Source organism: Narcine bancroftii, chromosome 3, assembly GCF_036971445.1.
Source record: "Narcine bancroftii isolate sNarBan1 chromosome 3, sNarBan1.hap1, whole genome shotgun sequence".
Taxonomy (NCBI): domain Eukaryota; kingdom Metazoa; phylum Chordata; class Chondrichthyes; order Torpediniformes; family Narcinidae; genus Narcine; species Narcine bancroftii.
The window spans coordinates 153,756,699-153,783,187 of record NC_091471.1 but is presented as its reverse complement, the minus strand read 5'-3'; the positions used below and the strand labels follow the sequence as shown (position 1 = coordinate 153,783,187).

The 26,489-nt window shown below is 42.4% G+C and overlaps 1 protein-coding gene and 1 long non-coding RNA gene across 3 annotated transcripts in view; one reads left to right on the top strand and one right to left on the bottom strand.

Annotated features, from left to right (window-relative positions):
• Positions 1 to 10,648: 10,648 nt before the first annotated feature.
• LOC138757693 (ethanolamine-phosphate phospho-lyase-like) overlaps positions 10,649 to 26,489 on the bottom strand; it is a 50,657-nt gene continuing 34,816 nt past the window's right edge. For both annotated transcript variants that reach the window (XM_069925407.1, XM_069925408.1), the window contains 5 exons: positions 22,340 to 22,494; positions 21,562 to 21,651; positions 19,428 to 19,558; positions 15,815 to 15,906; positions 10,649 to 15,087 (listed from right to left, as the gene is read on the bottom strand). In XM_069925407.1, coding sequence (XP_069781508.1) covers positions 14,980 to 15,087; positions 15,815 to 15,906; positions 19,428 to 19,558; positions 21,562 to 21,651; positions 22,340 to 22,494 — 576 coding nt within the window. In that variant the 3' untranslated portion in view covers positions 10,649 to 14,979. The remainder of the gene's footprint in view (positions 15,088 to 15,814; positions 15,907 to 19,427; positions 19,559 to 21,561; positions 21,652 to 22,339; positions 22,495 to 26,489) is intronic.
• Positions 22,346 to 26,489, top strand: part of LOC138757696 (uncharacterized) — a 35,079-nt gene continuing 30,935 nt past the window's right edge. The window contains exon 1 of the long non-coding RNA XR_011353836.1: positions 22,346 to 22,509. This is a non-coding gene — a long non-coding RNA (uncharacterized lncRNA). The remainder of the gene's footprint in view (positions 22,510 to 26,489) is intronic.

Sequence of the window (26,489 nt, the reverse complement as noted above, 5' to 3'; positions counted from 1 at the left end):
GAAGTGAAAAGAGACCTGGGCGTCCTCGTGCAGGGAAACCTAAAAGTTAATGACCAGGTGGGATTGGTGACGAAAGTGAATGGTGTGTTGGCATTCATTTCAAGAGAAATAGTGTATAAGAGTAAAGAGGTGGGAGTATTTAAACAGGAAATGGTTAAGCATCTCATTAGTAAGGGTATCAAGTGATATTGGGAGAAGGCTGGGAATTGGAATTAGGTGTGAGCATAATGATAAAATCTATGGCAGAGGGGTAGGCTTTAAAGATAGGGGAGGGGAGGGGGTGACAGCAAGGGAAAAATATTTATGTAGGGAGGTTCAGAACTTAGGTCTTGCTTCACTTTTATACAGAGCACCCTTCAACAAGGCAGATGATTTGCAATAGGATTTCCCATCACCAAATGTTAATTGAAGGCCTCCCTGCCACAAACTCTGGTGGAAGTCAAATAGGCCATGGATGTTGGACAGGTGGAGGATGGGGCTGAGATCATGGAGGATTACAGGATGAGGTGGATGAGCTGGCTTGGAAGGATCAGGAGAAGGGAGCACCTTCCTTTCTCCAAGTGCAACTTTGTCAGCTCTATCCCTTCCCACCATCTCCTGTTCACTCCTTTCTTATTTTTTTCCCTCCCGCCTGTATATATCCATCACCTGGAATCCCATGCTCCTCCCTCACCCCCTACCCCACCCTTTTATTGGGGTTCCTGCTATCCCTGAGGAAAGGTTTTTGGCTCGAATGGCCAACTTGCTTTCCTTGGATGCTTCCTGACCTGCTGTTGAAGAGGCCTGAGCAGGTGAAATAAAACTTCAAGCTGGTACAGGAGTGGCGAATGAGGGTATTGAATGGGGGTGACAGTGGAGGGTTAATGGGTGGGGTGGGAGGAATTGAGTTGCTGGGCCAGGCACAACGACGGTGGATCATCGGTGGGTGGTATTGCTGGCAGTGAAACATGTACAGCAGGAGTATTCTGCCCCAATGGGGAATCAGGAAAGGTCAGGCTCACTTTAGCTTGCACCTTCAGCAGGATTGGCTTATATCATCTGTTGGCCTCACCTGCCCAGAAGAATTTTGGGCAAGGGACTTCAAATTGTGTTGCATAGGATTTGACAACAGTGCGAATTCCCAGTGGCACAATGTCATACACATGAAGGAACACAATTGACATTCAAAAATAACATTTGGATTTCATATAGAATTCAGTTGTTTGTGCACAAAGCCACTTGCTGAGCAAAACAAAATGTTTCCAACTCAGCAAGTAGGAAAACTGTGTAAACTCTATAGGCCACTCATTAAATCTATGCACAGCTGGCTTTGGTGCAGAACTAATCCGTTCCACATGGTTAATGTCATCATTTCAAATTCAAATGTTTTGTTGTTTGGGCCCTCTCTTCCTGCCAGATTACTTTGTGTCAATCTGGCCAATTTTATCTTGGGCCTTTTGTGAATTAGCTGTGTACTGACAATAACCACACCAGCAGTGAGAGTATAAGACAGCTTTAATAAACTAATATGTACATTAAGAGGTCTCATCTCTCTGCAAGATGAACCTGGAAGGCTAGACTGTAGCTCTGGACTGCTTTATATACAAGGTCATCGGGATGGCCCCTGATGGCCTCGGGGTGTAATTGCATATCACCACAAGCTTAACACTGAGGTTGCTGCTTTGGTATAACAGCTTGATCCTGTTGCATTTCTTTACTAATTGTTGACTGTCGTTCTCAGGCAGTCCCTTGAAGACCAGTGAAACAAGAAATTCTACAGACACTATGACTGTAGTGTTGGGTGCTACCAGTTGCCCCAATAATCACAGAGACAAAGACTGAGGAAAACGTTAGGCTTTAATTACACACGAGACTTCTGGCCCGGGTCCAAGGTAGAGAAACTGAGGGGAGGGAGAGGAGACTCGACTTTTATGGCCTGGGTCACAGGGGAGGAGTCCAGGAGAGGATGCCATCAGGAAGGCGAGCCAGCCTGTGCCTGTAGTATGTACAACCATATCTTTACATGTAGTTAATCAACAAAAGTGCATGAGGAACTCAGCAGGCCCTGCAGCGTTCATAGGAGGCAAAGATATATAACCAACATTTTGAGCCAGTCCTTTGACAAGGCCTGAGCAAAAAGCAGACGGGTGTGATAGTACAGATTCTATCACCAATGTGTATATGTACATATGTTCAGATGGTAGTGTAGGATGACTGTGATTGGCTGAGAGTGTAGCCACACCTACTGGCAGGTCTTAAAGGATTGTTCCTAGCCAGACCAGGCCATTCTGGACTGGTCGACCTACTTGTGATATGCTCCAGTCTTTTAGTTAATAAAAGCCTTGGTTTGGATCAACAAGTCTTTGGTTCTTTTGACGTGCATTACAGCGGGCGCCTGAATAGAAAGGCAGAGGCAGGAGGGAAGAAAGGGCAGGGAGAAGGTACAGGCCAACAACCAAGAGAGGAAGGACATGGAGAGGAGGGCAAGAGAGAAAAGCTGAATGCAGAACTGGAGGAAAGGAGACAGACAGAGGGGCAGGGAAAGAGAGAGGGAAAGTCAAAGGTGGGAAAGGAAACCTAGGGATAGGGAATGAGACTGATGTTGGCTGGGGTGGGGAGGAACCGGAGAAGTCGATGTTAATGTTCATTCCACACACCCACCACTCTGAGTGAAGAACTTGCCCTAATGTTCCCCCTAAACCTTTCCCCTTTCAGCTTAAAACTCTTGTATTTATCTCTCTCAATTTAAGTGGAAAAGTCTACTTGCATCCACTCTGTCTATACCTCTCATAATCTTGTAAACCTCAATCAAATCTCCCCTCATTCTTCTATGTTCCAAGGAATAAAGTGAGAAAGGAATAGAATCTTTACAGGGGACAGGGTGTAGTCAAGAGTCAAGTGCCCCTTTCACATTGCAAGTGGTCCCAGTTGGCCTAAAATGGTTTAGTGTGGAATGAAAATCGTCTCAATGCTGGCGTGAGATTATGTTATCTCAAGCTGGGGATAGACTGCCTTGACCCCAGTACAATCTCCAGCATATGCAAATGGCAGTGTTGCAATCATGCAAATGTCAAATGGGCAGTTGTTTTCAAACTTTTCTTTCCACCCACAAATGGGCAGTTGTTTTCAAACTTTTCTTTCCACCCACAAACCACCTTAAGCAATCCCTTACTAATCACAAAGGACCTATGGCATAGGGAATACTTAAAGCGCTATGTGAGTGGAAAGAAAAAGGTTGAGAACCACTGGGGTAGACCCATTGTTTGCGCTTGCTCTCACCCCACCGAACTAGTTTAATCTTACCTGAACTTTATCTTTTCTTCCCTGGTCCAATCTCTCCTCTCCTATATATGCGATACCTCACATGCCCTCCATCTCTTCAGTAACTTCAGATTCCCTGAACTGGATTGCTTCCTCTTCACAATGGATGTCCAATCCCTTTATACCCCCATACAGAAGATCTTAAAGAACTTTTCTTCTTTCTGGACCAGAGACCTGACCAGTCACCCTCTACCACCACCCTCCTCTGCCTGGTAGAACTTGTCCTCTTTCTAAACAACTTCTCCTTTAACTCATCTAACTTCCTGCCTGTTTGTGGGCTTTGTGGAGCAATCCATGCTGCAAGCCTAAACAGGCAAGACTCCTTCCAACTCTTCCTCTGCTATAATGATACTACATCAGGGCTGCGTCATGCACATGCGATGAGTTCGTTAACTTCATTCATTTTGCTGGCAACTTCCACACCAGGGTTGGTGCCAAGGGGGGCATCTACAGGCATTCCCTCCAAGCAAGGTGTGTGGCCCCCAATACAATCTCAGCCATCGCTCACCATCAGACCTGTCCCCACCCCCTCCAGCATCACTAGCGTGCATCAAGCATCACACTCCCCTTCCTGAATATCTCTGTCTTCATCTCGGGAGACAAACTTTCCATTGACATATATTACAAACCCACTAACTCACAACTACCTTGACTACTCGTCCTCACACCCTGTCCCCTGTAAAGATTCTATTCCCTTCACTTAATTTCTCTGTCTCCAAGATGAAGTCTTCCAGTCCAAATCATCTGAAATGTCTACCTTCTTCCACAAACATGACTTCTACTCCACCACCATCAACTCAGCCCTCACCTGCATCTTCTCCATATCCTGCTTATCTGCCCTGGCCCCCTCTTCCCCAGACGTAACACAGGATTTCCCCTTGTCCACACCTACCACCCCACCAGCCTCTGCATCCAACATGTTGTCCTTCTGAATTTCCAGCACTTACAACAGAATCCCACTACCAGACTCATTTCCCGCTCTCCTCCTCTCTCTGCCTTCTGTAGAGACTGCTCCCTCATTCACTCATCCCTCCTCACCAATTGCCCCCCTGGTACCTTCCCCTGTGGTTGCAGGAGGTGCCACACTTGCACCCACACCTCCTTCCTCACCACAGACTGGGGCCCCAAACAGGCCTTTCAAGTGAAGCAACACTTCACTTGTATATCCACAGGATTAATTTACTGCATCCGGAGCTCCCTTTGTAGCCTTCTCTACATCAGAGAGACTGATTGTAGATGGGAGATTGCTTCACTGAGCACCTTCACTCTGTCTGCACCAGTGACGGGGACCTCCCAGTGGCTGAGCTTTTCAGTTTTGTGTCCCACTCCCATACTCACATGTCTCTCCATGGCCTCGTTTGCTATCCCATCAAGTCCACCCATAAATTTTGCTGGTCTGACCTCCCAATTGTATGAGCCATACAATTTAATGTAAGGTATAGGCTGGTGCAATATAATTTTTTTGCATCAGCTGTACATTACTCTTCCAAAATTAAATAAATTGAATTCCAAACGATCCAATTTATATTTTCAAATGCGGTCAAGATATCAGGACAATTTTTGCATTTGATTCATACCCTAAGGTGAGATCCTTCTGGAAAGATTTAGGGAATCTCCTGGAACAAAATTCAATACCCTCAGGTGCCAGAATTGTTATTTAGGGAATCTCTTGGAACAGAATTCAATACCCTCAGGTGCCAGAATTGTTATTATTTGGGAAATGAGGCTGTCAAAATATCAACTGAAATTTGTTAAACTTGCTTTAGGGGCAGCCAGGAAATGCATAGCCATTACTTGGAATCTGCCAACTGAATCTGACCCATAGGAAGTCAGAAATGCATAGTTGTGTTCCCCTGGAGAAGATTACTTACCATGTCAAAAATTGTTACTTTTTTAAGAATATGGGACCCATATTTAATATATACAGGGGTTAATTTTTGATGATCCCCTCCTCCCATCTTCAATGAAACTATTTCCAGTATTCCTCGTGATGTCTATGTCAGACTTAAGAGAGGAAGTAAGCTCTGGATGAATGATGTAATGTTTCATCTGTATGTAATTAATGCTTTTGGAAAACAGATGATTTTGTCACCACATATGGGAGAATTACCCCTTCTTTTTACCTTTTCCTTGGGGGAGGGGGGATCTTTCTCTTTTCCTTTTTTTTCAGTTTCCTACTTTGAAGGATCGGCACGGTGTGTAACTTTGTATTTATAAACAATAGTGTATAATTATGATAATGTGTTGATTCTTTTTTTGTATATTAACATGAGGTTTGGTTTTGGTATTTTATTGTATATATCTGTGATGTTTCTTTGATTTCATTTGTTTTGTAACTTCCTGTTGATTGAAAATACTTAATAATTTTTTAAAAATTGGAGGAACACCACCTGAATTTCCATCTGAGCACTCTCCAGCCAGATGGCATTAACATCGACTTCTTTGGTTTCTGATAACCTGTTCTCCTTTCCCCCTCCCTTCGCTTCCCCATGCCTTCTTTCCCTCAGCTCTCCATCCCCTTCCTCTCTATTCACCTAGCCATCCCTCTTTCCCCTGCTTGCTGCTGTGCCCTCCCTCCTGCCTTTGCAACCACACCTCCCCCACTTACCTTTTTATTTGGACGTCTGCCAACATTTTTCCATACCTAGATGAAGGGCTGAAGCCCAAAATGTTGGTCATTAGAGGAAAAATAAAAAAATACACTTTGACCTGCTGAGTTTCTCCAGCAATGTGTTTTTACTGGATGATCTGTTGAGTTCCTTCAGTGCTTCTGTGCACTGTACATAGCAGTCCTGGGGGGAGGAGTCAGAAAAGACCAAAACACCCACAGGGGGAGAAGAGGTAGGTGATTTTACTATTGGGAATGAGCCAGCAGAGATCAGAACTGGAAAAGTGAGAAAACAAGTGAATTTTGAGTTGCAGAGAAAGGGAGGCAGTGAGGATAAAAAGGGTGTGTTGGTGTTTAGGTGCAAATCAAAGTTGCCAAGGTAAAACTATTTAACAGTCAACAATTAGAGGAGGAAGAGAAACCACACAATTTGAATGGAAAGGTGCAGTTACTTCTATGGAAAGAGTATAACTGCCGTGTTGTGGTTTTTGGGTGGACATGGTGGGATTTTTAAACCCTTTGCCTTCAGAGATTTTTGAAGGTTAGACATTAGGTGTGTGAAACCAGAGACCGAGAAAACTATTGTCAGGCCAGCAACTAAAAAAAAACCTCTGGGCTGAATGCTAAATGGCAAAGGAGGAAAAACCCAACACCCAACCCCAACCAACCAATTTTCCCCTGCAGCCGCTGCAACCGTGTCTGCCTGTCCCGCATCGGACTTGTCAGCCACAAACGAGCCTGCAGCTGACGTGGACTTTTACCCCCTCCATAAATCTTCGTCCGCAAAGCCAAGCCAAAGAAAGAAAAAGATTGTCACTGACTGGAGGCAATACTGAAAATGTTTAAAACAGCTTTGGCCAGGATTCATTTCTATGGCACTGGCAGGAAAGAAATCCACAGAAATAATAATAATGGTGTGACCATCTTCCTCATGGTCTGGTTGCATGGAAGCTACAAATTGGTTCAGTGGGAAATCATCAGAACATGTGCTCTTAAAACTGGAAGTCTGCAAGACATGCTGAATTTGAAAAGCAAGCCTCATGCTTGTTTCAGACGGTCCAAACTTTAATTGTCTCAGGTTAACACCAATGAGGTAAAACTGAAAAGTACATCTCACACTCCCCATTTCCCCACTCTTGGATCTGGAGATGATATTGTCTAGAATGTTCTTTGGAAGTCAAGAATGAGACAAAAATCTTCTGGTTGTAGCCATTTCAGTAAATGTTCATTGGCTGTAGAAAGCCAGGCAAGTAAAAATGAACCTAACCACATGCTTCCCTATTCATAGGACAAACTGTTTAGTTAAGAAACCTGTTGAACAGGTACTGACTGGATCCATTTCAGTTTGCAGACAACAGGTGATTATACAAATATATGCATAAACATGAAGGCTAAGACTACAAAGGAAATTAGCATAAAACAACAATCTAGACCTTAGTATCAACTCCATCTACATGCTTGTGGTCCAGGAAAAACAAACTATTAAAAGGCTAGTCCCACTCCTGCCGCACCCCTTTCACTCCCCTCCCGAGCGTGATTCGCCATCAGATTCAGACATTTCTTTGCTGCCTTTATCAGACTCCTGAATGATCCCACAGTAGAAAAATGATGTTGTCTTTGCTCTCTTCCGATGGATCTCTCTGTAACTGTACGTTTCTGTTGTGCCTTACATGTTGCACTATGTAAGAGATGTATAGCAAGACTGTTCACAAAACAAACTTTATCACTGCACTTTGGTACATGTGACAATAAACTTGAACTGGCACTCAACCCAATCATATCTCAGAGGCTGATGGATAAACTATCCTCGCCCCTCAGTGCCCCTCTTTGCAACTGGATTCTGGACTTCTTGATTGAAATATGACAGTCTGTGGGGATGTGTAAACACATGACTCATCCTGATGCAGAGACAACCAGCTTCCCCTTTTGGATTTTGTTTCCAAGCTTCAGCAGTTGCTGCCCAGCAAACAAGCTATTTATGGAACTTTATCTCCGATCTGCTACAAGGTGCAGGAGCTGCAACAGGTCATGTTTTCTTACTCGTGACATGCCCCTGCTGAAACAACAGATCATTATTCCTCCTGCACAGCCCTAAACTTAATGTCATGAACATTGTTTTTTCTAATTTTAGGCAACCCTCATCCCATCTGGTTCCCTTGTATTTATCTCTACTTGCTCTTGTACTAAATTTTCCCCTCTAATTTTTTTCCCCTTTCCTAGAGGCCTCTCCTTCTACCTCTCACACCTTCTGAACTTTACCTTATCACATAGAACACTACAGCACGGTCCTTCAGCCCTCGACGTTGTGCCAACCCATATATTCCCTGCCAAAAAAAACTAAACCCTCCCTACCCTCAATTTTTCTTTCATCCATGGGAGTCTCTTAAATGCCCCCAATGTTTCAGCTTCCACCACCATCCCTGGCAAGGAATTCCAGGCACCCATAACTCTCTGTGTTAAAAAAAACTTAGCCTTGATTCTCCCCTAAACTGCACTTTGTACAAATGTCCTCTGGTGTTTGCCATTCCTGGCCTGGGAAATGGGTACTGGCTGTTCATAATCTTGAAGACCTCCAGCAAGTCTCCTCTCATCCTTCTGTGCTTCCCCCAGTCCTTTTCCCCTTTTACATATGTAAATTCACTTTATAAAAAATCTTTACCTTGATAAACATTGACTGACCATTTTACCCATGAATACTGTCTGACCTGCTGAGTTCCTCTAGCAATATTTGTTTGCTCTATTAGCAGTTTTCTTTTCTTCTTGCTCTTGACTGAAGCAAACAACAATGGTAGATAAAGCCAAATATTAATTATTTTGTGAGTAATTAATCTTATTTTCAGTGGGGATTGGTCTTCCTGCACCAATCTGGTGATCTCTTGGGGCCTGCAACCATTTTGGGCACAGGCCTCCATGGTTTCAAAGATCATAAGAAATAGGAGCAGAAAAAGGCTATTCAGCCCATCGTGTCTACCTCGCCATTTAATCATGAGCTAATCCATTTCCAACTCACCCCCATTTCCTCATCTTCTCCCATAACATTTGATGTCCTGGCTAATCAAGAACCTATCAAGATGTTAAAAATGTCACCCCTTTCTAACAGGCTGTTTTAAAACCTGTTTGGAGCTGTGGCCATCACAAATGGTCAAAAATACCCCATGGAGAGGCACCGTGTCTCCGCTCCCTCAAGCCCACACCAGTGGCAGCATCACTATTTTAGCATCGGTGGGTGAACAGACTAGTTTATCCCTTGGATGGCAGTCTTCCAACTGAACTATAGTGACTACCAATATTCCTAGGTGTTGATTTACCTGTTGAGTGTTTCTGATCTTTCCTACTTCTTTAACTATGTTGTGCACCTGGAGGATTTGTCTTTTTCATTATGTATGCCTTCTGGAGTCTGCTGACAGAAACCAGCAGTGTTGGTTCAACCACCAGGTTCACATTCCAACTTCCATCAAAGGAAATTTGTTTGAGATGTATAAATAGCCAGTTAATTTACTTCCAACAAACAAGAACATCTAATTCTAGTCTAATAGCAACTGGCCTGATTGTTGGCAGAACTTATAAAGTCTTACCTAATCAGATGATGAATTATTTACTAATGCTATCCTGGTTAGAACTATTTTATTGTATTTTTATGGTTACAGTGTGATAACCAACCCAAGGCTGTTAATGTCATAAATTGCCTTGTTCTTTTTATCTTGAAACTTAGGTTGAAGTTCCAACAGGTGCAGGTGGAATAAATGCTTATTTCTCTGCCAGTTGCAAAGGCTTTTATTAAAATGAGTTTGGGAACTCTTAAACTGCTTCTAATTATGCCCTTTCAAGCTGCCGTGTAAAATGGGGTTAACTGGACAATTTACCCAGTTAGTGCCCCACTCAATGTGGTCCAAATCCAACCGGGTCCCTGACCTACCTCAGAGGTAGTCAGGGAACCCAGTTAAACTTAACTAAGTTGTGTCCACTGGTGACTTGAAAAGGAAAATGGCTGACCCTGTTACTCCTGTGATGTCAGCGCTTGTGTGCTGGCATCACAGGGAAACCCCTGGCTGAAGTGTCTGCCATGATCGGGGGGGGGGGCACAATCGAGGGGAGTGAGGTTGTTGCGATCGAGGGGGGGGAGAGGGGTCGCTGCCGCAGGGGGAGAGGAGTCTCTGCTGTGGGGGGGGGGGGAAGAGTGGGGGGCCACGAACTGCTGCTGCTGTGAACGCCACTCCAGTTGTGACAGCTCAACATTCACAGCAGTGGGATGTTACTTGGTGGGGGGGGGGGGCTTGATTGACAGTGGGGGTTGTGACTGATGGGGGAGGGTGACTGACTGGGGGAATGGTGATTGATGGTGGGTGGTGACTAACGGGGGGTGGGGGGGGAACGACTGACCGATAGTTCCCGTGAGTGCATGACGTGTAACTTACAGAGTCATCGCGGGGGCAGGATCCTTCTTAAATTGCCGGTTTGGCAATTTAATTGGTTGATCCCTCTGCAGCTTAAAAGGTGCTGGAAGCACCTTTGCCCCAGAAATCGCACCTGGGTCCCAGGAGGGCTACCCAGATCCTGCAGCTTAAAAGTGCCTGTTGATTCAGAATGCAATGCTGTTTTTAAAAGAAGTCTCTGTCCAAAGGCTAACAGCTAGTACTAGTAAAACAGTAATTCCAAGCCTGCATCATTTCCCCTAATAAAGCAAACACTTAATTAATTGCTAGTTTTGTTTTTGAAGAGGAGAATTAAGTTCAGCACATATTTCTATGTAGCTGTACCTCAAAGGAGTCACGTATTTTATTTGTACAAATTATTTTTAAGCTACTGCCATTACAAAGTGAGGAATAACCGCCTGAGGAAAATTAACATTATAGCACGGTATCAAAGAAAATTTAAATTATCTTGCATAGTTCCACACAAGAAAGACCGTTACATTCAAGCTCCTATTACTTACATTTAGATGAGATAGTAGAGATAGAAGGTTGGTAAGGAAGGTTCAGGCACTAGGTATTAATGTTGAGATAGTCAGATGGGTTCAACAGTGGCTAGAAGGTAGACGCCAGAGAGCCATGGTGGATACCTGTATGTCGGGATGGAGCCAGTGATGAGCGGTGTGCCTCAGGGATTGGTGTTGGGTCCCTTGTTGTTTGTCATTTACATGAATGATTTGGATGATGGAGTGGTCAATTGGCATAGTAAATATGTGAATGATACAAAAATAGGGGGAGTTGTGGATAGTGAAGATGGTTTTCAGAGACTGCCGAAGGATTTGGACTGCTCAGAAGAGTGGGCTGAAAGATGGCAGATGGAGTTTAATACTGATAAATGTGAAGTGCTTCATATTGGGAAGAATAATGAATACAGGACATATGCAGTGAAGGGGAGGGTATTGAGGAATGCAGAGGAACAGAGAGATCTTGGAATAATGGTTCATCATTCATGTAGATAGGGTGGTAAAGGTTTTTGGTATGCTGGCCTTTATAAATTAAAGCATTGAATATGGGAATTGGGAAATGATGTTGAGACTATTCAAGGCCATTGGTGAGCCCAAATTTGGAATACTATGTGCATTTCTGGTCCACAAATTATAGGAAGGATATCAATAAGATAGAAAGGGTACAGAGAAGATTTATTAAAATGTTGCCTGGATTGCAGAATCTGGAATACAAAGAAAGATTGATTAGACTGGGTCTTTATTCATGGGAGTGCAGCAGGTTGAGGGGGGATTTGATAGAGGTATTTAAAATTATGAGGGGGATAGATAGAGTAGATGTGAATAGGCTCTTCTCCTTGAGGGTAGGTGAGAATGGAACACGGGGTCATGACTTAAGGGTTGGGGGCAAAAGTTTAGAAGTAACAAGAGAGGGAGCTTCTTCACTCAGAGAGTGGTGGCTGAGTGGAATGACCTTCCGGAAGAGGTAGTTGCAGCAGGGTCAATTTTGTCATTAAAAAAAGTTGCATAGGTGCATGGGTGTGAGGGTATTGGAGGGTTACGGGCATGGAGCAGGTAAGTGGGATTAGAGGAGATCATTTAAATCGGTGCAAACTAGAGGGGCCGAGGTGGCCTGTTTCCGTACTGTGATTGTTATTGACAAGCTTACAAACTATATATATGATATTAGTTAAGTTTGAGCAAAATAGTCACTTATGTGTGGGTTGGAGAGGGGCTGATGAGTGCTGACCAGGAAGGCCCAAGTAAAGATGGTGGAACCAGGTGAGTGGATTCATTCTTTGTTTAAAAATATTTAGTTGCCTAGTTACACTTAGAGAGATGGGCTGTTTCACCACAGAAAAGTATCCACTTTGGGGTGATTTATTTCAAAGTGAATGTACTGCTGTCAAGGTGGATTGATAATTTGAACTAAATTGGTTTGGGTAAATGTTAATAAGATGAGATGACCAGGGTTTTTGTTGTTTGTTCCTGTAATCAATTTTTAAATTTAGTTTGTAGTTCATGAGGGTGAGAGTAAATTCACCGCCACACTTCAAAGAACAGCTGGATGCAATCATTATCATGGTGCAAAAATACCACCCCATATTGGATAATGCATTGTCTGGGGGATGTGGTCTAGGACACATTTTGCTGGAGTAGTTTGAGAAGAATTTTAAAGGTTTTATTTCTCTGAATTGTCACGGGCTGTAATTCATTTTTCTGCCGCTGGAAAATTAGGAATGGAGAGAATGCAATTCAGCATCATCACATCTTTTGGCTCAGTGTCCATTGAGAATGTTTGTGTGCTCTTCTGTCTCTGGTTATCACCGCCATTCCTTCAAAATTGTTTTGCTAAATAGGTATGAATTGGCAGAAATAGAATGTGTTTTTGTTCTAAATTTTATATATTTTCTTCATAAATTATTGATCTTGCTCTGTAGTTCAAAGGTCATTCTATAAATAGAGTTCAATTACTTTCTGGTCAATAAACAAAACATTAGTAGAGGTTCTTGGGTAAAGATTACTATTTGTTAAAACAGGAGGATTATAGGTATATTTTTGAACTGTATCTTTATACAAATGAAGAGCAAAATATCCTTACTCTCCACAATCTTTGCAGGCAGTTTTATGATTATCTCAAAGGGAAACATATTTCCTATTATATAGAATGACAATTGACCAGAGATTGTGTTTGCAAGGTGAGATGTTTACAACCAAGAGAACAGTGGGAAACCATGAATAATAGTATGCAAATGATCGCCGTACAAGCAGGGAAGCTGCTTGATCGTACATCTGCAGAAGAGAGGTCAGGTATATCTACTGTGGCAGGCTCTGATTGATTCAGGAAAGTGCAGATGAATTTCACCAGGAAATTCACTAGGATGGAATGTTTTAGTTGCAAGGAGAGACTGGAGAGGCTGGACTTGTTGGAGCAGAGGAGGCTGGATGCGAGAAAGGTGGGAGGGAATGGTGAATTTGCTTCAGGTGTTCAAAATTACAAGTAGTAAATACAGGGTAGTAAGTAAGAGACATTTCCCATGGTAGAGATGTCCAAGTTTAAGCTGAAGAGCAGTTGGCATGGATCTTGGATAGAGTTCTTTCGCCCCATGCATGTTTGGAATCTGGAACACACTTCTTATGTGAGTCTTGGGGAAAGACTCTCATAAAATGTTCACAGCATCAGGAAGAACCATTCAATCACTAAGGCCACAGTCCAATGCTGGCAAATGGGATTAGTATGGGAGGCTGTTTGATGCTTGGCATGCCACAGTGGGCTGAGGTGCCCATCTCTGTGCTGCATGGCACAATGACTGAAAGCTAAGCTGGGTGGTGACTCAGAGCTAATTCAGTCCAGGCCATCATCAGTCTTCAGTGCTTTTTGCATTGGCAGTTCAGGAAAATTGTTGTGGTTAAAAAAATTTTTAAAAGAGGGGAAAAAAAACCCTTTAAATTTAAAATACACTCCAGCCCATTCATGGAGTGGAGGGAAAAGAGGTTCAGGGGAGGGGCTTAGGTTCTTCCCCCACCCCCCCACCCCCAACTGAATGCAGATGGCCAAATGTTGTCGCATATGTACATTGAATGATATATATGATAATAAACAACAAAAAGGCTACTAAGATACACTACATCAAAGCTGGCCAATGAAAACTGCACTAAAGGTGATTTTAGTACTGAATAATCAACATGCAAATTAATTAAAATTAATCCATTTTTTAAAACCCTTCAGATTACTGAAACTCAGATAAAGTATGGCTATATTATGCAAAATTCTTCATGTGCAACTCACTTGTGACAAAATGCACGGAACTCGGTCGGTCTCACAGTGTCCATAGGAGGTAAAGATATACAAGGTATGACCAACATTTCAGGCCTGAGCCCTTCTTCAAAATATAAGCAAAAAGCACGCAGGTGTCTGAATTAAAGAATGGGGAGAGAATGGGAGGGGGAGGGATTCAGATCAATAGCCAAAGGTGATAACTGGATATGATGAGAGGAAAGGTGAGAATTGGTTTTGGCTTTGTGAAAGGAGAGATAGAGAGAGAGAGAATTAGAGGAAAGGAGACAGGGGTAAGAAGATGGAGAGGGAGGGGCAGGTTTAAAGGGAAACTAGGGAAATTGATGATAATGCCATCCAGTTGGAGGGTAACTAGATGGAGGATGAGGTGTTGGCCCTACCATTTTCAGGTGGTCTCAGTCTGAAAGTGCATGAGTGCACAGACAGACCTGTCAGCAAGGGAATGGAATGGGATGGGGAATTGAAATGAGTGACCACTGGGAGATTTACATTATTGCGGCAGACAGCGCTGAGGTACGTGGTCTTGTGCACTGCCAGACTTCTCTTCCCGAGTCTTTAATTCAGAAACCTGCCTGCTTTTTGCTTATACTGTAGCTGGAAGAAGGGCTCACACTGAAAGGTTGGTAATATAACTTTAGCTCCTATGGATGCTGTGAGACCGGCTGAGTTCCTCCAGCATTTTGGTGTGTTTTTACTGTAATCACAGCATCTGCAGACTTTTGTGTTTCATTCGATTGTGGTAAGACAGGAGGAAAATCTCACTAAAACAGAGAGGCAAGCAGATCATGTCCTAATCCTTTGTGTTACACAGTGCCCTGTTTGGTGGCACAGGAACTTGGTTGTTGACTGCAAGCAATTCTATTAAAATGGCAACTGTCCATCTGGACTCTCTCCATTCAGTATGGTCTCAGTCCGTCCAACTTTCTTATGCAGTTTCTTGCCAACTTCAGTAACGTGGTCAGGAGGAATCTGTTTTTGAAAGATAAAAGCAGCCAAACAATGAACCAATGTGCTTTTATTTCTTCACGGCTTAGTTGGGGACAAGAAAACATATGAAAATAAGATTGGAGAGGAACTAACACTCAAATGCTTCATCAGAAGGGAGATAAATTTTATGGAGAAAGCTTCAGCCGGACCCAGCAGGGAGGGATAACAAGATGATATTGAGTCAGGACAGTAAGCTATAGCTTATTAATGAATCAGGAGAGATAACCTGTACACAGTTTGATAACCGAGCTACAATAGTGTGTGGATTTAATTTGGGGAAGGATAGATGCAAGATGTGGGCTAACGGAGTCTGCAGGAACAACTGTGGTTTTCCTATTTCCCTCATAATTTAATTCTCTGATCAGTGTCCTAACCAATACCAATTCACATCATGGAGCAAAGAAAGGCACCCTGGGTTCAGTACTGCATTAAATGTATTTTGCTGTGTGGTAGGAGTTTTAATTTCCAATGTGCATCATACAAATTGTAGCTTCATTTCTCATCAAGCAAGGAAATTTAACCTATTAACTCTGAAAATACACAAAATAATCTTTATCTCCAAGGAGATAAAATGAGAATCCAAATTTCTTATATCTAATGACTAAAACAAGTTTGAATGTGATTAATTTGGACCAACTGGCAATATCCAAAAGGATTTTAAGGAACATAAATTCATGTTGACCAAATACCTAAGAAGATTTCCACTTGCCTTTTTCTTGCCAGCGAGTGCCAGGGAGTCCCCATTTTCCATTGACTTTGACTCTTCTTGTGGAACTATTGCACTGGTTTTTCTCTCAAGATCTACAAACACCAACAGAAGACATCATCATCATCTAATTTACAAGCATTAGAGGGGAAAAAAAAACACAGGGAAAGACTTACTTGTTCATAAAGCCACTGTTTTTTTCTCCCCAATTTTGACTCTGCATTTTATAGTGAAGTGAAAAATTTGCAAATACACATTCAATCTTTAAAGATTGGTTCCTGAAATTTCATTCAAATTTTTGAGAGTATCTTTCTGCCTCAATTTGTTAAGACAAATTTGTTAAGACAGCTTGTTTAATTTTATTATTCAGTATTGCCCATTTGAATTGTCACTGGTTCATTTGTTAGCTATTCCAATTATACCCCATGCTACACCTTTTCCAGCATTTCCATCAGTAACACTTCCTTCATTTTCACCTTTACCCAGATCATCTTCATTTTCAGTGACCACCAAAGTGTGTCCAATGATTGAATAATTTCCTGCCAAATAAATGAGTCCGTTGTGTATTTCAAACTTTGCAACCCCATCATCATCAGCTTCAATGTTACCCAGGTCACCAACATGTCTTTCATCATCTTGTGGTCCACCATGTTTTATTTTAAACAGGAATTATAATGCATTCCTGAACTACTGTAGCCATTAGAAATATTTCCCTCAATTGTCTCTTTTATGACCATTTTCACCCCATTCGAAAGTGACTATACCCACGGACAGAACTATCCTGTTCCACATCATTGCCCCTTATGAAGCAGGTGCCCACTGGGATCATGGTGTCACCAACTCTCTCCACTGGTACCAACTAAACTGTTCACGCTAGTGACCTATGAATGCTCACCAGCTGCAACAGAATCATCAAGTTTGTAGATGACACAACAGTTGTTGGCCTCACCAGCAACAACAATCAATCACATTACAGAGAAGAGGTGGAAAATCTTGTGAAATGGTGCAAGAGTAACAACTGGACTCTCAAGTGGACAAGATGAAGGAGATGATTGTGGATTTCAGGAGGACCAAGAATGACCATTCGACACTACTCATTAATAACGTCATATTGGAGAGAGTAGAGAGCACCAAGTTCCTTGGAGTTCACTTAATTAGTGACCTATTATGGACACAGCATCTCTTCACTTGTTAGGAAGGTGCAACAACGACTGCACTTCCTGAGAAGACTGAAGTGGGCAAGGCTACTGGCCACTGTTATGTCAACCTTCTACAGGAGCTCTATTGAGAATGTTCTGGCCGGCTGCATCACAGTGTGGTACGGTTGCTGCAGTGAAATAGATTGGAGATCAATCCACAGGACCATAAGTGTGGCAGAGAGGATCACGGGAGTCTCCCTCCCCCAATCAACATGATCTCCTAGGATCATTGTCTGAAGAGGGAGTGCAAAATCAGTTTGGACCCCTTCCACCCACCCACTGCATCTTTCAGCAGCTCCCATCAGGAGTATCAGAGCCAGCACCACCAGGCTGAGGAACAGATTCTTCACACGATCAGTGAGAATGCTGTCCGACCAAAGGAACTGCTCACACAATATGAGACTCTCATATTTATGAAACAATATATTTTTATTTGCATATATGAATACTTGTCCTGCATATGTATTGTTTGTCTGTATGTGCGTTACAGTATGCCTAGTTGTGTGCTGCATGTTTTGCACCAAGGACCGGAGAATGCTGTATCATCCGGTTGTAGTTGTGCAATCGGATGATAATAAAGTTGACTTGAAGATATCAATGTAAAGATGCAACTGTAGAATTTTCTCTTTCTGATCCAAGGATTGTATCGATCAATGTTGCCAGACTTTTAACCACCTGTTCCTTGTAAGTTGAGATTTTTCCCTTGTCAGCAGAATCACAAGTGGCGATGAGGAAGCATACAGGAGGGAGATAGATCAGCTCGTTGAATGGTGTAACGACAAACAACCTTGCACTCAATGTTAGAAAAACAAGGAAATTATTGTGGACTTCAGAAGGGAGTCAGGAGAACATGACTTAGTCCTCATCAAGGGCTCAGTAGTGGAGAGGGTCAAGAACTTCAAATTCCTGGTTGTCAACATCTTTGAGGATCTGCCCTAGAGCCTCCATGTTGATGCAATCACAAAGAAGTCTTGCCAGGCTCTTCTTTGTGAGATGCCTGAGGAGATTCGATATGTTACCGAAGACTCTCATAAACTTCTACAAGTGTAATGTGGAGAGCATTCTGGCTGGTTGCATCACTGCCTGGTATGGAGGCACCAACTCTCAGGACAAGAATAAACTCCAGAGGGTTGTTAACTCAGCCTGCGACATCACAGGCACCAGACTTCACTCTATTGAGGACATCTACATGAGGTGGTGTCTTAAAAAAGCAGCCTCTATCCTCAAAGACTCCCACCACCCAGGCCATGTCCTCTTCACTCTGCTACCATTGGGAAAAAGGTAGAGGAGCCTGAAGATGAGTACTCAAGGTAACAAGGACAGCTTCTTCCCCACCTGCCATCAGATTCTTGAATCATCAGTGAACCATAGATTCTGCCTTACCTTTCATGCACTACTATTTTAATTGTTTATTTAAAGACATGTTGTAAGATGGTTATAATATGAATGTTTGCTCCATGATGTTGCTGCAAAACAATGAATTTCATGACAATAAATTCTGATTCTGACCCCTTTTTAAGACTTGCACTTTTTCCACATTCATTTTGTGCAGTCATTCTGCCCCATGGATCCTCCCTCCATATTAGGTCAGTGTTTTATCCACACTTCAGCACTTGGACTTATTTTTACCAACTTTTAAATAATAAAGAATTATTTACGTCTTAAAAAGTACAGTCTCCCTATTGAGTGAAAGGAGACCCTCTATTATGCAACACAGGGGGAATTTGTATGATATTAGTTAAGTTGGATAATGAAGTTGGATAATGACAAAAGACAAAGGAGGAAAAACCCAACACCCAACCCCAACCAACCAATTTTCCCTTGCAGCCGCTGTAACCGTGCCTGCCTGTCCCGCATCGGACTTGTCAGTCACCAACGAGCCTGCAGCAGACGTGGACATTACCCCTCCATAAATCCTTGTCCATGAAGCCAAGTCAGATAATGAAAGAGAGACACCATGAGGGAAAAGGTCAGTGTAGCTTTCCTGCCCTGGATCTGGGGGCTGCAGGGAAAAGCCAGTGGAGTGTTCAGTATGCTAGGACATGAGCTGGATGCCAGTCAGAGTTTATGTCCTTGACGCAGATTTCAGCAGCTGTTATTTTGTCGAATAAATGCAACTCAAACATAAAAAAGAAGAATGAGGCTAAGATAAGATGAAGCAGTTTCCAAAATCCCACCACCATGATCTTGGTGAAAACTCCACCAGGGTGGATTTCCTCGGGGTGTGTAGGTGCCAGGAGCAGCACCCAGCTATCCTCCACTCTCCCCACCCCACATACTGATGACAATTATTCATTTTATTGTCATTGTACCAGTAAACCAGCCAATGAAATACAATCAGCGTCGACCCGAAATTTAAAAAATGGTACTGGTAACTCTGGAGGTGCATGTACCGGTATTCTGATGAGATAGTGTACCTGAGAGAATTTGATCCATTTCTTCTACTACAAGCTTGGCATCCTCCATTGAGAAACACATTGGTGGTTTGAATTTCAGAACATTCTGATATGGACCATCAGTACTCAGTAATATATGATGCTCCTTCAGGCTGCAGCAGAAATGAAAAGGTAACCAGGTTTGATGTGTTGAATAGAAGAAACACTAATTTTGCACTCTCATATCCAACTATGCCAGACTTCCCCAGTGCAGTCTTCAAGCTCATCATCTAGCCGCAGGGGTGCAGATGAATGCATCTGCTTCACCTGTGGTTTATCCATCTCAAGATGCGAATGGACAACATCACAATCTCCCAGGTCTCAAGTAGTTGCTCAAAACAGCTCAGTATTTCTGGGAGACAAATTTAACTCCAGCCTGTTTTTCTCGAACAAGCAACTTTTATAAAAATTGATCTCCCCTTCAGCTTCACTTCAAGAGAATGAGGAAACTGTGTAGGGCTCAAACCGTTGGGTTCTGGAAGACGCCATGTCTAGAAAGGATTTCAAATTTTAATCAGGCACTTCAGACATCTTAAATACTTCCCCTTCCTCACTTGCTGATGTGAAGCAATGTTACATAATCATTCAGTTGTATCTGACAATTGTTCCTGAAACTTCACCTGATTAGTTGTTGAGGCTGCTTTACATTTTGCGGTAACTTTAATTGATTTTATTTCATTTCAGTTTTTAAAAATGTAATTTAGAGATCCAGCATAGTAATGAACCCTTCTGTCCCATGAGTCCGTGCTACCCAAATTCACCAATCAACCTACAAACCCTATACATTTTGAAGACTGATAGGAACCCAGAGCACCCAGCAGAAACCCATCTGGAAATAAGGAGAACGTACAGACTCCGGATTCAAACCTGGATTGCTGCACTGTAAATAGTGTTGCACTAACCACTACACCAGTGTTCTCAACCTTTTTCTATCCACTCACATACCACTTTAAGTAATCCCTATGGCATAGGTGCTCTCTGATTAGTAAGGGACTATTTAAGGTGGTATGTGAGTGGGAAGGGAAGGTTGAAAATCACTGCTCTAGACCCAATTGTTACTAAAATATTTTGCTTGAGAAAAATTGTCATTGGCCCATTTTCTTTGGAGTTATGAAACAAGTCAATGAGGTACAATTAAAACAGCGGTTTTCAAACTTTTTCTTTCCTCCAACATACCACCTTAAGCAATCCCTTACTAATCACAGAACACCTATGGCAGAGGGAATATTTAAAGTGATATGTGAATGGAAAGAAAAAGGTTGAGAACCACTGCACTACACTAATGGCAGCTAACTTTCCATGTGGCGCTGGAGGTGTGTGGAGGAATCAGTCTCTAGTTTCTATCAATAAACATGCAAGAGAGTCAGTAACCAGTCACATTCACCTCTGCAGAGGAGATTCACCCCAAAACAGGATCCCAGTCTGTCGGATAAATGCAACTTGAGATTTGTCCAGGATCTAAGTTCCAACAGGAAGTTGGCTCAACAAAGGCAGAATTCCCTCCCCAACTGAAGATTCTGGAGAGGATCCCATTTGGCTCCACTGTTTGGCAGCACCATTGAAGTGGAGATGAGAAGCTGAATTTGGTTTTACATCAGCAAGAATGAGCATCAGGAAGTGGCCACCTCAAACGCTGCATTTTCAAACTTTATCCCCATGACAACTACTGCATATTTCAAAATATTTTTAACAGCATCCTGGATGGGTACTACAGTAAATATGTTAACATTGCCAGCAGTGCTTACAATATCTGAATGAGGAAACAAATTTTGGATGCCTTGCAGTTTTTAAGCATGGTACTCTTGTTTCATCCCTTCAGCCATAGGAACTATAGGAGACGCAAAGGAGACTGTAGATGCTGGAATCTGAAGCCCAGTGCAATCTGCTGTAGGAACACAGCATCAGTGGGAGAAGAAAAAGAATGGTTGTCATTTTGAGCTGAAATCCTTCAACGAGATAAAGGGATTCAGCTCAAAATGTTGACTATTCCTTTTCTCCCACTAATGTTGATTGGCCTGCTGAATTCCTCCAGCAGATTGTTTTTAGATTACTAACTGCTTGTTGCTTTGGGGCTTTCATTTAGCACTGAACTAAACAAAAGACTTTGACTTGTTACCTGTTGATTACGTGCTGTGCCTCTGCCTTGGCTGGGGTTCTCTTCCTGCGGTCTTTAACCAGGTCGATGCCAACAAACAAGCCCACACCTCTGCCACAAGAAAAAAATATTAAGATCATTACAGCAGCTACGTGAGAGTTGCACAGATTATCCTCCTCGGTATAGGGCTAGTAATCAAAATTGAGGTCAGTAAGTTTATGGAGACCACTGGACCCTCATGAAAACTATCCCAAAACATTGGCTTTTGTAGAATTCTGCAGGACATTCAGCTTCTTCACCAATCTACCCTCAGCGAAAAAGATAGAAGTGGGGCTGGACTGGGATTATTCCAGTTTTTAAGTCTATTCACAGCACCTGTGAGAATATGACATCCTGCCCCCCCCCCCCCACCCCCCTAAAAATGGATGATTTACAGGCCTGGATTGGGCTAAAGCCACATGAAACCATCGATAATGGAAACAGATATCAAAGGCAACTCCTGGCACTACACGGCTTTAAGATCTGAGTCTCGGGACAGCACTGACCAGTTGCCTATCAACAAAAGTAGATACTGTGCATTAAGTCCTGATTTACTGTCACCAATTAGATTTTGTTAAAAGTATTTTAATGACATTAAGCTTTATTTTAAAATTAAATTTTAGAATTTACAGCATGGTAGAAGCTGATTCCAGCCTTTTAAACCCATGTTGCCCAATTACTCAAACTTTCACACAACCCCGTGTGTTTTGAGAGAATACGTAATGGCAGGTTACTGTCGTGTTGTCTTAACAAATATTACCTCACATCCCCAATGAGTTCATGTTTGGTTTGTTGTTCTCTCAGTAAATCCATCAAGTAATTTCCTACTCTTGTTGCATTGCCGCACAGATCCTCCTCCTCAATAATGTTCAGAACTGCCAGACCAATGGCACATGAGACTGGGTTACCTCCAAACTGAAATAACGACAGGTAGGTTAGAAGCACGATATCTCAACCTCGAACAGCTGTGTTTGTTTCTTTTTCTGAGAACTGTTTAACATTTTAACATAAAACAACTTAATAATGTATCCAATTGCCTAATCACAATTCTAAACTTCACCAGTGTGAAAATGTTAGTTAATTTCTTACCCTTTTGTTTATTTTGAATATTTGTTATTTGTGGTTGGGGAGTTGATGGAAAGCTAATTGCTTCAACTTGGTGAATCAGTTTGGTAAAATATAGGAAGGATGATGTTGCTTTACTAGAGTTTGACTTTTTAAACTGCCAAACAATTTTGTCAAACAACAAAGGAATAAACTGCTGATAACTTGCTTGGTTAAAAGTCTTAGTTGCCATTAACAGGGTGATACATATCATGTTATTTGACAGCACAAAAGCAATCTCTATAGCACACAGTTCTTGCTGACCAAGTACCCATTTACACTAATCCTATTTTATTCTCCTCACATTTCCATCAATTCTTTCAGATTCTACCATTCACTGATGCACAAAGGGCAATCTACGGCAGTCAATCAACTTAACAACTCACACGCTTTTAGAAAGTAGGAGGCTGTCACGTGAAGGTCTCACATAGACAGCACAAGAGATGGGCAGCAGATCTACCCACTATGTCACTGTCACCAAAGAGTGGTCATGCAGCATGCTGATCATCACTTGGCTGAGCATCTGCTCCTGCAGTAGCTCCAGTGCTTGTCCACTGGACTTTCCATTGTGCGCTGTACTGAGTCACAGGGTGGCATTTGGGAAAAGTGGATCTGGGGAAAGAGGGCCAGCAACCAGGGTGTCCAGTTGGAGCCTGTCTTGCATGGGTTGCCTGAGTTTGCTCCCAGGACTGGTGTTTGTGGAGGTTCGAGTGATAATGCTTTAGAAACATGTTGACTGAGATGTTACCTAGGAAAATGGGTCACATTGTTTGATAAAATAGAGTTATTGTTTGCTTCTGCAAATTTTAAGGGAGCCTCCTGAAGCAAATCCAACCAGGTCATCCTGCACCACTCGAACCTCCACAAACCCCAGTCCTGGGAGCAAACTCAGACAACCCATGCAAGACAGGCTCCAACTGGACACCCTGGTTGCTGGCCCTCTTTCCCCAGATCCACTTTTCCCAAATGCCACTCTGTGACTCAGTACAGTGGCACAGCAGTGAACTGATGCAGAAATTGTGCTCTTAGCGCATTGGTGATTTTTGACTTATTTGAGATTTAGATGCAGAGCCCTAAAGAGAAATGCCACTGTGACAGGATGTTTAGGTCAGTTATGCAAGGTCATGGGCATCCATATCATTGAAATATCAACAGGGACCATTTGAAGAGTCAAGAAAGAGATCCTTACAGTGGCTGCTCCCAAGCTTTAGCTTGGTCTCTTCCTCCCCAAATGGTGACTGTGTACCCTCAGCTTCACTTGAACTGGAAGGCTTGGCCACTTCCTTGGATACCAAGTTCGGCTAATTTTCTGTGAATATAACTGGTTTTGAGCAATAATAACAAATGAGACAGAACAATAGTTCTCCTTCTCTACCTACCCCTTGGTTCCCTTAGAATTGACGAAGCTTTTGATCCCAGACAGTGATTAGGGGAGGGAATACCAAAGATTTACAACCCTCTGAATCCCAAGCTGACCCATATGTGGAGATAGTAAAATCTCCCCCTCCACAATGCTAATTCTGATTCCTCAGATGATAAAAAGTTTCTCAGCATCTATCCTTTAAGAATTCAATAGACCCTTCTAGTCTGTGTCAAACTATTTTTCAGCCGTGTCCCACTGACCTGCATCCAGTCCATAGCCCTCCATACCTCTCCCATCCATGTATCTGACAAATTCTTTGTAAATGTTAAAATTGAGCCCACTTCCATCACTTCACCTGGAAGCTCATTCCACACTCCCACCACTCTCTGTGTGAAGAAGTTCCACTAATGTTCCCCTAAACATTTCCCCTTTCACCTTTCACCCAAGTCCTCTGGTTTGTATTTCACCTACTTTCAGTGGAAAAAGCCTATCTACATTTACTCTGTCTATATCCCTCATAATTTTGAATATCTCTACAAACCTCCCCTCATTCTTTTACACTCCATGGAAAAAAAAAGTCCTAACCTATTTAACATTTCCCCATTACTCAGTTCCTGAGTCTGGGCAACATCCTAGTAAATCTTTGCTGCATTCTTTCCATCTTATTGATCTTTTCCAGTAGTTAGGTGACCAAAACTGCACACAATACTCCAAATTTGGCCTCACCAATGTCTTATACAACTTTACCATCACATCCTAACTCCTATACTCAATACTTTGATTGATGAAGGTCAATATGCTAAAAAGCCTCTTTATAACCTTTCTACCCGTGATGCTAGACTCAGGGAATTATGTATCTGTATTCCCAAATCTCTCTGTTTGACCACACTCTTCAAGGCCCTTCCATTTACTGTTCATGTCCTTTCTTGGTTGGTCCTTCCAAAATGCAACTCCTCACACATGTCTATATTAAATTGCATCTGCCATTTTTAATCCAATTTTTCCAGCTGGCCTAGATCCATCCATCTGCACACTTAGAAAAATGTCCGCAACACCCAATTTTTGTGTCATCTGGAAACTTGCTGATCAAACATACCACATTATCATCCAGATCATGGATATAGATGACAAATGGTTCCAGCAGTGATCCCTAAGACATACCACTCGTCACAGGCCTCCAGTGTGAGAAGCAATCATCCACCACTAGACTCTGACTTCTCCCAATGCCAATTGTCAAATCCAGTTTACCACCTCTCCGAGCGTCTGAACCTTTCTGATTAGCTTTGCATATGGGACCTTGTCCAAAGCCTTACTAAACTCCACGCAGACAACATTCACAGCCTTTCCTTCATCAAATTTGCTGGTAACCTCCTTGAAAAATTCTATAAGATTGATTAAACATGACCTACCACACACAAAGCCATGTGGACTATTACCATTCAGTTCTTGACTATCCAAATACTTGTATGTCCGATCTCTGAGAATACCTTCCAATAAATTACCTACTATTGATGTTAGGCACATTGGCCTATAATTTCCAGGGTTACTTTTGGTGACTTTTTTAAACAAAAGAACAACATGAGCTACCCTCCAATCCTCCAGCACCTCACTTGTTGCTAAGGACATTTTAAATATTTCTGCCAGAGCCCCTGCAATTTCTACACTAGCCTCCCTCAAGGTCCAAGGGAATATCACGTCAGAACTGGGGATTTATCCATCTTTATTTGCTTTGAGAAGTACCTCCTTCTCTTTAACCTGTATCAGTTCATGACCTGATTGTTGGTTTTTCTAACTTTCCTCGACTCTGTACCCATTTCCTGAGTAAATACTGATGCAAGAAAAAAAAAATTTAAGATCTCCTCCTTTCTTTGGCTCCATACATAACCGAACACTCTGATCTTCAAAGGGACCAATTTTGTGCCTTACTATCTTTTTGCTCTTAATATACCTGTAGAAACCCTTCAGTTTTTCCTTTACATTGTCTACCAAAGCAGCCTCATGTCTTCTTTTAGCCTTCCTGATTTTGTTGAATTTTTTCTTGCAATTTTTAATACTCCTCAAGTACCTCATTTTCTTCATAATGCCTACACCTGCTATGCACCTCTCTCTTCTTCAGAACAAGATCCCCAATGTCTCTCAAAAACCAAGGTTCCCTATGTGACAGATTATGTTGTGTTTGTACTGTATATAGATATATTTTTGGGAGATAAATTGGGGCAGGTTCTTTTTAGTGTAGGTCACATACAAACACTTTAAAACAGATCTTATTTAAAATACTGGAGCTCTACTCGTGCTGGACAGGCCAGCGCCAAGAACCTTTGCAAAAAGTTTTGGACAGTGCCCAAGAGACGTCACTAATGGATTGTTGTTTATAAAAATACAACAGATGAAAGAACTCTCAAAGCCACAGGCTGTCTGGAGTGGAACTGCTGTTCTAAGAGGG